At 34.2% G+C, this 12,111-nt stretch overlaps 3 protein-coding genes across 3 annotated transcripts; 1 reads left to right on the top strand and 2 right to left on the bottom strand.

The window, feature by feature from the left end:
- The first annotated feature begins 2,179 nt into the window (after positions 1–2,179).
- On the top strand, positions 2,180–4,312 carry LOC133675196 (small ribosomal subunit protein uS10z/uS10x). The gene is made up of 4 exons (XM_062096488.1): positions 2,180–2,314; positions 2,782–2,911; positions 3,024–3,137; positions 3,937–4,312. The coding sequence occupies exons 2-4, from the start codon at positions 2,794–2,796 to the stop codon at positions 4,074–4,076; spliced, it is 372 nt and encodes a 123-aa protein (XP_061952472.1). The 5' UTR covers positions 2,180–2,314; positions 2,782–2,793; the 3' UTR covers positions 4,077–4,312.
- Positions 4,313–5,377: 1,065 nt separating this feature from the next.
- On the bottom strand, positions 5,378–7,870 carry LOC133675560 (chloride conductance regulatory protein ICln-like). The gene is made up of 7 exons (XM_062096979.1): positions 7,641–7,870; positions 7,396–7,519; positions 6,628–6,742; positions 6,428–6,487; positions 6,241–6,297; positions 6,052–6,146; positions 5,378–5,672 (listed from the first exon to the last, which is right to left on the bottom strand). Exons 1-7 carry the CDS (start codon positions 7,805–7,807, stop codon positions 5,595–5,597), a joined length of 696 nt encoding a protein of 231 aa, XP_061952963.1. The 5' UTR covers positions 7,808–7,870; the 3' UTR covers positions 5,378–5,594.
- An 860-nt stretch (positions 7,871–8,730) lies between these two features.
- On the bottom strand, positions 8,731–10,698 carry LOC133675256 (small ribosomal subunit protein uS15). The gene is made up of 5 exons (XM_062096579.1): positions 10,537–10,698; positions 10,374–10,446; positions 9,834–9,972; positions 9,325–9,511; positions 8,731–9,003 (listed from the first exon to the last, which is right to left on the bottom strand). The coding sequence occupies exons 1-5, from the start codon at positions 10,557–10,559 to the stop codon at positions 8,970–8,972; spliced, it is 456 nt and encodes a 151-aa protein (XP_061952563.1). The 5' UTR covers positions 10,560–10,698; the 3' UTR covers positions 8,731–8,969.
- Positions 10,699–12,111: the final 1,413 nt, after the last annotated feature.

Here is a 12,111-nt window from a genome sequence, read left to right on the forward strand (position 1 = left end):
TAGCTTATAGGCCTTTTTCTCTTCCTCATTGTTTTTTTTTCCCATTATGATTTTAGTGATAGTTTAGGATGTTAATCAAAATTTTATTGCAATGGTTATTTTGGGTTTCATTAATCCTCTTTACCTATGACGTGTTGTACATGTCATTGCCAGATGCTTTTTTTGAGAGTGTAATGGAAGTAATTTTTGGTTAAAATAAAATTAGAAAAATATTTTTTATTTTTCAAAAATTATTTTTAACATCATTATATTAAAACTATATATAAAAAATTAATTTCTTTTTAAAATACTATTAAACCATAATCTCAGATGCCGTTTATTTTCATAATTTATGTAGGGAGAAGTAAAAGCAGAATAATAATTTTTACGAGTATAATTTTATAATCTAGATGAAAAAAAGCAACTCATAGATATTATTGTATAATTTTATAATCTAGATGAAAAAAAGCAACTCATATATATTATTGTATATTTTATAAGAATATCTTATCTGATTTCACATCTTTAAAATCATACTTTTTTACTATTTAAAACCAGAAAAAATAAACTACAATGATATACTCCAAATCTAATTTAAATGTTTCATTAATCTTGTTATATTCGTTGATACAGTTGAAAGCCAAGCTATCATTTTCTCGGATAAATTTCAAATATGCTTTTCCAGCAAATCACGAATAATACTACATTGAATATCATCAGAGAACTAATATTATAATATTTAAAATTAGACAGAACAAGATATTTGACATTGAACTCTTCATCTCACCCACTCTTTCATATCAGCACCATAACTCTTGAATGCATCATCAGTATGCATTTCTAGCACTGCTCTTAATTTCCTCCGATATCTTACAGATCAGTGAATAAATTGAACGATGCCCTTTCTTGTTTTTTTTTTTGATAATCTGAGTAATGGTAACATTAATTTCTACGTGAAAATAAATATACAAAAGGTTGAGAATCTGCGTGAATCTATTTTCTTCCCCCTTCATGCTATTGTTCTGTTTTCTATCAATTACGTGAGTATTTTATTTATCAGCCATGGAGTTCTCATGACATGCTCAAATTGTGTGAATCTAATTTCTTCCCCTTTCCTGTATTGTCAGTCGTCGGGCCACCAGCGAATGAGAGTGTCTAACGAAAAAATGAAATTAGAAAAATTGACTGATGCAATTAGTTATTTATTTATTTATTATTTCTCGAGTATAAATCCTGAAAGATCAGTGTGAAAGTGATGAATCCAAATTTAAAGGAGGAAAAAAACCCTTAAAAACCCATGGGCTTAATTTGCTGCCTTGCCCAATAAAAATGGGTTTAATTTGCTGGCTGCACCTAATAACAAAATGGGCTTAGGCTGCTCTCTGAGCCCATGAGGGTGCTGGGTGCGTGCCGAGCGCCCTGCTATGTTTGTTGCCCAACACCTGCGGCTCTAAGCTACACGCCAGCGCCCTTGTTGGGCGTGTTGCTCCATGTGGTGGGTGCATGCCAAGCTGGGGAGCTAGGCGTGCATCCCAATGCTGGTGTTGGGCACCTGCCGAGCCCCCTCTAATGGGTTATGCACATACCCAATATTCATTGGTCTGAACAACACGTTCAGATCTATTTTACATAATAATAAATTCATGCAATTTGAGCCAATATTTTATTGAATATTTTTCTAGAATTCCACGAGTTATTTTAAAATCTTGCTAGACTATATGTATTGTTTTAAATGGAATATAATTTAAAATATCATATTAATTTTTATATATATATAAAATCAAAATGTTACATTATATTTTATTTTCAGGTGAGGTATTTCTTACCTCACACCTTCAAATCATCAAAATTTTGTTTCTTTTACTTGCTAAAAACCTGGATTTAAAAGAAAAAAAATCAAATTAGGCTTCAAAATACAATCCTAATCCAATTTAAGTGTTAAAATAATTTACTTATGAAATTACAATTGAAATCATCCTTGTTATCTCCATTGAATCACTTGTAATTACTCTCTAAAAATGATTTCCTTATACTATTGAAATTTGAAAAGGAAAAAAAAAAAAAGGATGGTGGTAAAAATGGTCGATTCTTTCTATGTTAAATAAATTAATGGGCCACTTTTATGGGTCTATAAGGCCCAACAAAAATACTAGCAAAAAGAGGGTTAGTCTCTTATCCCTACCCGGCCCACTACCAAAACCCCTAACCCTAGTTGAACACAGCTACATATATATCACAACCCTAAATTTTCTCCATCATTACCATTTTATCTATCGCTCTAAACAGAGAAAGCCGTCGCTGCCCCAGCACCTCCACCCCTCTCACTCTCCCTCAGGTCTCTTTCTTCACCTCTGTAGCTCTGCTGTCTTGATGTTTACTTCGAAGTAAAATAGTTTTTAAGTCTAACGCAGATCTATGACTGTGAGACTAATAATCACTTTGATTAGTTTATGCTTTTCATTTTTAATGCATGGTTAGTTGATTTCAGCTGAAACCGATTTTTTATTTATGTGGATTAACTGCAAAATCTGCTAGTTTATAAGAAAAAAATGAATAATTTCTTGTTTTAAAGACTAAGAGCTCGAGAACTAGAAACCCATTTTTGCTTGATGCAGCATGATAAGTTCAAAATTTGATAATTCATATGTGAAAATTGATTCATTTCTTGTGTAAATAGATAGATAAACGGTATAAAAATTAAAGTGTTACTGTTTTTGGTATATGTTTAATGAATATAAAGTAAAGATGTGTGATATTGAATGGTTTGTGTTCATGGTTTGTTTTGTTTTTGTGATTAAAAAGCGAACGGAGACAATGGCAGCAGCTTATGGAGCTATGAAGGCGCAGAAGCCGGGTTTGGAGGAGGCCCAGGAGCAGATTCACAAGATCAGGATCACTCTTTCCTCCAAGAATGTCAAAAACCTTGAGAAAGGTCTATTCTTGAAATCCTATTTTACAATCTGATTGTTATTGATGAGACCCATTTTGTTTCTTTTAGTTGTATGTTTTTGTTCTGATTTTTTTTTTGCTTGTGTTACTGATAGTTTGCACTGACTTGGTTCGTGGTGCCAAGGATAAGAGACTGAGGGTCAAGGGACCAGTGAGAATCCCTACCAAGGTTCTTAACATTACCACCAGGAAATCCCCTTGTGGTGAAGGTATTTATCTCAAACTGCTTTGACTAATCATGGTTCGATTAATATGTAGTGTGTGCCATTTTGTTTTTTTCTCTTCTTTTATGTGCTATTTACACAGTTATGCAACCTTCGGATTTTAGAAATTCACTTTTTTCCCATGACATAATATTCTTATTTATTGACTTTGGTTCATGCTTTCTTCAATTATGCACCACTCACTTTATGAGTTCCAAGTGTTTGTTATTGACATATTTTCTTTTTGTAATATTTGAACAATTATTTTGTTTCATTTGATAAGAATGGTTTGAGGGTGAAATAGAGAAGTGGCAGAAACATCACTGTTCTTTATAGATAAGCTTTGTTATCTGTTACCCTCTAGGACCAATGAAGTAATCAATCGCAAGCTTGTGTTCTCTGCGCAGTCTTATCCAGTAGTGTTAACTGGTTAATGCATGGGAAAAATGGCCTATTGATTAAAATGTTGCCAATTTAATTTTCTAGGTGTTCTAGTCTGAGCATTGGAACTAGGGGGATGGGCTATACCATGCTGGTTGGTTTTGTAATGTTTGCACTGGAGTTTCCAATTAATATTTGCTTCAAAATGATTTTCATGGTTCATGTGATAGAAATGAATCTCCCTCACTTAAACATACGTGCTATTTGTCTTTATTGACGCCATTAAAAATTGAAATTTGTTGTGTTATGTTTTTCTATTTGGTTTATCTGTCATTTCTTTCAAGTCATTGAACTTCCCTTTTACTACCATACCTGTTCAGCTAAAAGAAATTGCTTGTATATAATTTTTCTGATCTGCTTGCAGGAACCAATACATGGGACAGATTTGAGCTTCGTGTCCACAAGCGTGTAATTGATCTCTTCAGTTCTGCTGATGTTGTTAAGCAAATCACCTCTATTACAATTGAACCTGGTGTTGAGGTTGAAGTTACCATTGCTGATTAGAGAGGTGCTGCTTACTTCTTCGGGGCTGTTGTTTTGTTTAGTTTACCAGAACACTTTGCTCCCTCAGATGTTTTTGATTGAAAGACAGTTTATCAGCCCCTGTTACTGAAAAGAATACCTGTATGGTTAATGTAGTATGTGCTCTTTCCATACCATGTTGTTAAAGATTCGGTAATGGAGATTGAATTTTGTTTCCTTATTTCATTATGAAATGTTATGATTTCCAAGTGTTCTCAGGTGTTGTCTCTTGCAAGATTCTAAAGTTATTTTATTTTGAATTTGTTTCGTTTTTAAGTGGAATAAATTTGGCAACTTGTGTTGAAAAGAACGAAATTAAACTTCGTAGGAGAAGCACGCACATGGTTTTATGCTCCAAGTATTGTTGCAGAGGTATCCTCCGCTCGGATGTTTAATTTATTATAACAACTTGAGTTCGAATTGAGTGGTGGTACTGATAACCATGGCAATGAGCTTGCTAGATTCGTAGTGGCTAATCATGTTGGTAGGCGTTCGCCAGTCAACACTTTTGCCCTTGGGTTGTCTGCTCCATTCTTTGATTTGTCTGATGAAATAAAAAGCTCTCCTTATTCAGCAGGCTGATGTAAGATCAGCTGTGCCCCAATGTTACGTACATGAAACTTTGGTATGAACTATGGTATCTTGCAGATGGGTCCATGACTAATTTGTTGCCTGGGGACAGCCATATTTGTTATTGCCAGTGGATGGTAATCCATATCATCTGATGTTGTCTAATGGTATGGCAACACAGATTCACAGCTGTTTGGAAGTTCTACATAGCTTGCTTTTTTAAAAAGCTTTATTTTTTTAATGATTTTTTATCATATTGATATTAAAAATAAAAATATTATTTTATTATATTTTCAAATAAAAACTTTTAAAAAATAACTGCTACTATATACCTCCTACCTGTAATCACGACTATTTGGAGATGTTAATTTCTCCAAACTAGTTTCCTCGACTAGAAATCTCATTTTCCATCTCTTTCACTTGCTAAGAGTTCATCTAGTTAGAGAGTATAATGCCCGAGGAATAAACAAAACCGTTATCAGTACCCTCGCCACTGGTGGTGGACTGCAATAACCTCTAACCTCTCTTCCTTGGACACAAACAAGAGATACACCATGCCACTGGTGGTTGACTGCAATAACCTCTTAACCTCAGCCCTTAGACACAAACAGGAGAAAGACATGCCCCTGGAGACTAGGTATGACTAGCATCTCCCTTTGCAAGCAAGGCCGCAACAGGAAATCACCAATGATTGTAAAATACATAAATGCTGATTAACACATTAATCCCATGTAATTCTGCATTAAAAATCTTGACAATACACCACCCGATGTTAGAAGGTAAGTTGCATAAGAAAGGACAGCAATCCTCCCCCCTCCAGCCAATCATCGAATATTTAGAAAACAAATTTACAAATGTAGCAAATTTCAGGGCGTGGAAGAGGAAAATGCGCATAAATATGCAACCACTGGATGTTCGACAAAGGAAAACTCAGTGATGGCCACCATCACTGTCATTTTCATGTTCCATCTCCTCTGCATCTTCAAACCGATTATCATTGATCTGGAGCTGCACATACATCATTTGCATTAACACTATAAGATAATCAAGATTTACAAGAAGCCAGTGAGAGTTAAAATGGAGCATAAACTACAACTAGGGACAATCCAAATATCCCATTTTCAACACAAGCAGTCACCGAGAACATCCCAAAATTTTAAACACTAATACTGTACACAATAACACGCAGCATACTGAAAAATAGTGTCATCAAATATTTGCCTGGATATATAACAAGTTCTCAAGTTTAACCATATGAAGAGCAAATGTTGAAAAGAAAACAAACTCTTGTTGTTTTAGCATGCACTTTAAGTACCATATTATGGATATACTAAACATCAATATGGTACTTAAAGTGCATTTTAAAAATGAACATTAACCAGCCTACCTCAAGCACTGTACGAGCGAGGTCATGATCCCCATTTGAATGACCAATTGAACTTGATGGATTTTGAGAGAAATTCCATTCAGAATCTTCCCCTTCTGTAGAAAAAAATAGTTACAAAATATAGGGCCAGTATGCTTGAAACAAAACTATTTTTCTGAAGGTACCATGCTAACTGCTCTAATCCCTTACCAGCAGTTTCGTCTACCAGTTGGTTGGCACTAAAGATCCAATTGTGTTCTTCATTGTCTAAATAAACATCATCAAATGCATATGAATCGGTATCAATGCAGTGGAGAATAATAGCAAGTACTGAAAAGAAAAATCAAGATAGAAACCATCCATTTAAAACAATTGCAACAATAGTGCCAGCTCCCACCTTCGATTGGTTCAGGATTTAGCTCAGCGCAATCACATAATATCTGAAACAAAGTATCCACTAAAAACCAAAAAAGAAAAGGAAGTATTTAATCTTCAATCATCAAATCTATACCAAACGTGATGCAAGAATAAGTAAAGCAGTTACATGACAGGAATATTAAATATGATAAATCCATTAGTAAAGGAGTGCATTAATACATTGGCCAGGGTCTGAAGGAACAAGCCTCATTTCTGTGACTTTCGACAAGTCTAAAGCATCACTGCTTTCTGAATCCGAGTCTTCTGACTCATTTCCATCCTCTCCAGTCTCAATCTTCAAACAAAACAACAATAATCAGAACCACCATGCACTAATTAGCTCGCCAGAACTAACTACTTGAGACACCACCATAAGGAAGCAAACAAAATTATAATGCTGAAAATGCCTGGCAGTTACATGCTTAATTCAAAGTTAAATGCAAATTTATGGCCTCATATTGTATTCTAACAATATATCTACAACCAAAATTAAGTAGCAACAGCCCAAGAAAGAAAGAACAAAATTTCCCTCTCATACTGAACCAAACAATAGCCTTTGCTACCATCCACCATTGGATTCCCTCAAAACTAAATTACTTCTCTTCAAGTATCATAACAGTGATGAATTAAAACACCAGCAAACTTATAGCATTACACTATATATCAAAGATAAAGAAATATTAATTTAAAATATCAGCATACAATATACATGACACAAAAAGATCAATACAAATCCACCACCCCATATTTACACACCAGTATACAATACACACACACACACACACAACTTGCAACAGCACGTAACCCAAAAAACAAAACTCACTGTTAATTTCAATAGCATTTAAACTCAATCCAACATAGAATTATTGCATCAGTACCATAATTATGACCAAAATCACTCCTTAAAACATCATAGTCTAATCCAAAAGAAGAGCACAAAAACCTTACTTGAGTATAGATACAAGGAGAAGAGTAAGCCTCAGGATCTCTTGAAACAGCATGAAGTGAAAGAGACAAGAAATCAACTGCGTAACCTTTTGTCCTATCCACATCACTTAACCACACAACTTTCCTGCAATAAAAAGAACACAGCACTTCCATTTTTACTACAGAAACATCATAAGCTCAAAAAAGAAACAAAATTCCCAAGCAAAAAATGGAAAAACAATAATGGGTTGGTATTATTTATTTACTTTGTGGAGATGTAAACAGTGCCTTGAGATTCAGGGGACCGGTTGCCGATGACAATGGAAACTTCTGGTTGCACATACATAAGGTCCTCGCCATTTTCGTTGTCAAGAACTGGTTCTCCAGCACCGTCCCCTCTTCTCTCGGTGAATTGTCTTAGACCTGGTGCCATTTTTCTATTTTCTTTCTGGGTTTGATATTTTGTTGTAAAGTTTCACCTGGTTTATCTAGGGTTTTATGGAGGTTTTGGTTATATTTTATTATTAATGGGCTTTTGATGGAACCTTTAGTGGTTAAAGCCCAGGAAGACGCTCTTTTTTTCTTTTACCATTGCGGTTTTTCTTAGATGCACTCTGAGCCTTGAGGCGGCTGAGTCCAGGACCGGTTGGGATAAATTATATTTTTTTTATTTATAAATATATTAAATAATATATATTTTTATTGTTTTAAAATTATTTTTGATACGATGTATCAAAATATCCATCAACATAAAAATTTAATTTTAAATAAAAAATTTCAAAATTTCATGTAATTCCAAACAACTCACACTGTGAACTATAGTTATTAGATTGATAAAAAAGTAGATTAAAATAAAAAGTTTAGATTAATAAATTATTGGATCAACTTCCAAGTTACCAGAAAAATATATTTATCCTGTCAAAACAATCAAGTTACTAAAACCCTAGGGAATTCAATCCTCATTTGAGCCAAGATTCAAGAGTAAATTCATGCTATAACTTTACTTTGATTCAATCAAGTTTAAAATGTTTAATATCAAATCTGGTTTAATTAATATTGTATTTGATTATGATTTTGATTTTGAGCCAGGATTCAAAGAGCAAATTCATGTTATAACTCTATCTTGATTTTGACAAAAAGGAAGAAATAGAGCTTTATGCCGGTTCCAGTCCTGCTTCTCTACTACCTTCCAAGCTCCAACAAATGCTCTAGGGTGATCTGTGTCCTTGTAGTTCAAATTGTGATCATTAATTCCCGTTTTGTTTCGAAATTCGAGTTCAAACCCAGTTGTTGAAATGATTATCTTCCATGGGAGACAACCACCGTCTCCCAAAAAGGCAGTTTGAGGCAAATCAATTATGTTTAAAAGATAATTTAATAGCTCAAAACACAAAATATACTTAAAGGATACACGGAGTACAGAATCTCAAACGCCAAAACAAACATTTAAAGCAAGATTTATGTTCTAGGATCCACTCAATCTTTTGTCCCAGCTAACATGATATCATAATAATGCTTATGAACTACGACGGAGTCCCACACGCGAAGACCATCCATGCAGGATGTACCAAACCGTGCCACATGCATAACTATGTCTAAGCCACCAGCGTGCTGGCAGTGGATGACTCGCTGCAAGACAGAAAGCGAGTTATACTATGAATATTAAGTGGATAGGCATACGATATTATTTGTGACCAGAAAAAACCCTGCAGACAGCTTGAAATCTTGATTAAAGTTGGTAAAAAGAGTGGGAGCAGGATACTAATTTAAAATTTCAATTGAAATATGAGTGCTGTGGTCATAATCTTACTGGAACTACAAGGAACGGAGCAAGGTATTAACTGAGATCACAGATGAAGAACTACACCTCAGAAAGTTCACGGGGTGCTGCCAACTAAAATTGCAGGCTACCATGCACAAACAGAGCAGTGAAAAAGTAAACAGGCTTACTATTTCCAGACAGGAGGAAGCTTCTTTGTCTTCTTGTAGTAGCGAGCAAGCCTGTGAATTCTGCTCTCGACAAGGATCAACCTGAACTTGGAATCCTTATCCTTCCTGTTCCTTTCCAAATGCTTTCTGATGGCAACAGCTTTCTTGATGAGGTGGTACAGATCCTCAGGAATTTCAGGGGCAAGACCTAAACATACAAATACCAACAGAACAATCAAAACATCCACAAAAAAGAGGCTCGATGCGAGCAGCACTCACTTGCTGATAAGGATTTCAATCATCAGCACAAATTAATAGATCAAATATAATCAGTTTCTTAAAATACAGGAGTTAAAAAGCTGAACCAAAGTCAATTTATATCCATTTGCTTAAGGATGATTGAAACAACATTCATACATAGACACAGATCAAAAACTTCAGTTCCATTCCTTTGACAAACAAAGCACTCAATTCCACTGATTATATTCATATCAACAACAACATCCCAACAATAACAAAGAGACACGTACCATGAGCCTTAAGGATACGCAAGATCTGGTTTCCAGTAACACTCCTGACCTGAGCAATACCGTGAGAGTCACGAAGAATGACACCAATCTGAGATGGAGTCAAACCCTTCTTTGCAAATTTGCAGATGTTATCCTCAACCTGGAACCATACCAGCTCAATAAGTCCTCCCTTCTATCACAATCCACTTTGAATGTCCTATGATTTTAAGTTAACTACAGTGCATAGCCAAAACTTGATATAAAGCCACCATTAAAATGAACTAAAAAAATATCATTACCGTTTTCTAGCTTCAAAAACTAATAATTTTTCCTACCAACCAACGATGTAAAACTGAAAAAAAGAGCTAATGATTGAAAACCCATGTCTAAAATGAGCTAAAAATATAACTACAACGGCCTGGAGTCATAAGAAACTATGAAACTATAAAAACAGGTAAAAATCCAGTGACTTGAAAATAAAGCTCACACCTTTTTAATCTCTAACACTGGTTGATTCAGTAAGAAAACAGAGAAAAAAGACAAGGGGTTTATAAAACTCACATCTTGAGCAGAAATCTTAAGCCAGCTTGGTGGGGTTCTCTTGTAAGGCAAAGCTGAAGCTGAAATACCCTTACTGCAAAACAAACCACATAAAGTTCAGTTTTTTTACCAAGAAGAATGTCCATAAAGAGAGAAAGAGGGAGATTTGAGTGAATGATAGTACCCGTGACTGTGCATACGACCCATGGTGACGGTGATGAAGCCGGCGCTCTGTGTGTGTGTTTGTGATTCGCTTCCTCTGCGACTAGCCGCAAACCCTAGAGCTTACTTATTATCGCCATTTCTAGGGTTTGCACTTTATACATAAGTGATAACAATAATGGGCCTCGCAGAAATCTCAGTTGAAATTTAAAGTCTGGGCCATAGCTTTTTTATGTGGACCTTTATTTGTTTGGGCTTGGGGTGAATTAAGAAGTCTTGTCCCATGGCTTTCGGATCTGATGATGACCATAATAGAATAGAACATTGTCAATAATAGTTATAAGTATTTGTTTGGGTTCATCTGGATTATTTCAATAATTTTTTTTAGAATATATATGTATTTAAATAATTATTTTTATTTTATAATTTTAGCACATTAAAATCATAAAAAATATTAATTTAATATTATTTTAGACAAATATATTTTTAAAATACGTCTAAACACAAGTAAAGATATTATATCAAACAGATATAAATATATTTACTCATTTTTATAACAATAATTGAAGTTTTAATTTTTTTATAAATAAATTGTTTTATATTTGATAGCCTATTTAAGACATAATTTGGGAGGATACTTAATTCATTGTGAAAGCAAGAATAAAAGAAGACTTCTCTAGAGCAACATCATTTAAATTTATTCAAATATATACCTTTATTTTTGTGGGATTTACATTAAAATCCAATTAGGGTTTGATTACTATTTTAGAGAAGTGTGAAAAAATCATATTTAACTAAAAAAATAAAAATATAAAATAAATTTTCCTGTAAATTTATATATTTTTAAATAAGAAAGTACATGTCTCATTTGTTTCTTCCATCTTCGTTTTTTTTATCCCAAGATGATAACTAAACTTTATCCAAATATTTACCCAAACATCTCATATTAGAAGATCATCAGGTTGCTTAATAGATTTTTTTTTTCTCTTCAGACTTGTATGAATGATAATTATTTAGAAATCCTTGTGAATTTGATCCCGAAGATACAACCACTCATCAATAAAAGCCTATTTCTCTTGATAATCTCAAGCTCTTTTATGTAATCGAATATTTTGGAATTTGGACCTAACTTCCTGGGCTTGGCCTTGTAGCACTTTAGACCACAAAAAAGCCCAAATGACAACTTTTGCTTTCCTTCATCCTTTTCTTTGATGGCGATCACTGTTCACTCGCCATTTTGGTTGCCATTTGCCAATCACTCAGCCATAGGGATGTCAATTGCACCTGCCTCCATTAATTCGAAGGCCTGCATGGAGGGATTTTTGTCATCATAGAAATAGAGATGGATAAAAATACCCGATTAATTTAGGTAAGGGCTTTAGAAAAAATGGCAGGAATAGCTTTAATTCCTCCCTCGTAAAGTGTTACAAGGCAATCATTAATGTGGCAATCAATTTCATGTGGTTTAAGGCTTTAGAAAAAATGGCAGGAATAGCTTTTATTCCTCCCTCTTAAGAGAATCAATGGCAATCGAGTTCTGTATCGAAGAAGAAAGAACCCAGAAAGTTAAGCTAAAGGCACTTCAAACATTCTTATT

This window comes from Populus nigra, chromosome 16 (assembly GCF_951802175.1).
Source record: "Populus nigra chromosome 16, ddPopNigr1.1, whole genome shotgun sequence".
In the NCBI taxonomy this organism is placed as follows: Eukaryota; Viridiplantae; Streptophyta; class Magnoliopsida; order Malpighiales; family Salicaceae; genus Populus; species Populus nigra.

What these genes read in the sequence shown, in the direction of transcription:
- LOC133675196 (XM_062096488.1), top strand. Translation starts at nt 2,794, where the DNA reads ATGGCAGCAGCTTATGGAGCTATGAAGGCGCAGAAGCCGGGTTTGGAG. An exon ending in TGTCAAAAACCTTGAGAAAG is followed by an intron (nt 2,912 to 3,023) that starts GTCTATTCTTGA and finishes TGTTACTGATAG; the next exon opens with TTTGCACTGACTTGGTTCGT. An exon ending in GAAATCCCCTTGTGGTGAAG is followed by an intron (nt 3,138 to 3,936) that starts GTATTTATCTCA and finishes ATCTGCTTGCAG; the next exon opens with GAACCAATACATGGGACAGA.
- LOC133675560 (XM_062096979.1), bottom strand. Translation starts at nt 7,807, where the DNA reads ATGGCACCAGGTCTAAGACAATTCACCGAGAGAAGAGGGGACGGTGCT. An exon ending in ACTGTTTACATCTCCACAAA is followed by an intron (nt 7,520 to 7,640) that starts GTAAATAAATAA and finishes TTTTTATTGCAG; the next exon opens with GAAAGTTGTGTGGTTAAGTG. An exon ending in TCCTTCAGACCCTGGCCAAT is followed by an intron (nt 6,488 to 6,627) that starts GTATTAATGCAC and finishes TTTGGTTTTTAG; the next exon opens with TGGATACTTTGTTTCAGATA.
- LOC133675256 (XM_062096579.1), bottom strand. Translation starts at nt 10,559, where the DNA reads ATGGGTCGTATGCACAGTCACGG. An exon ending in TTAAGATTTCTGCTCAAGAT is followed by an intron (nt 9,973 to 10,373) that starts GTGAGTTTTATA and finishes GTATGGTTCCAG; the next exon opens with GTTGAGGATAACATCTGCAA. An exon ending in CTTCCTCCTGTCTGGAAATA is followed by an intron (nt 9,004 to 9,324) that starts GTAAGCCTGTTT and finishes TCTGTCTTGCAG; the next exon opens with CGAGTCATCCACTGCCAGCA.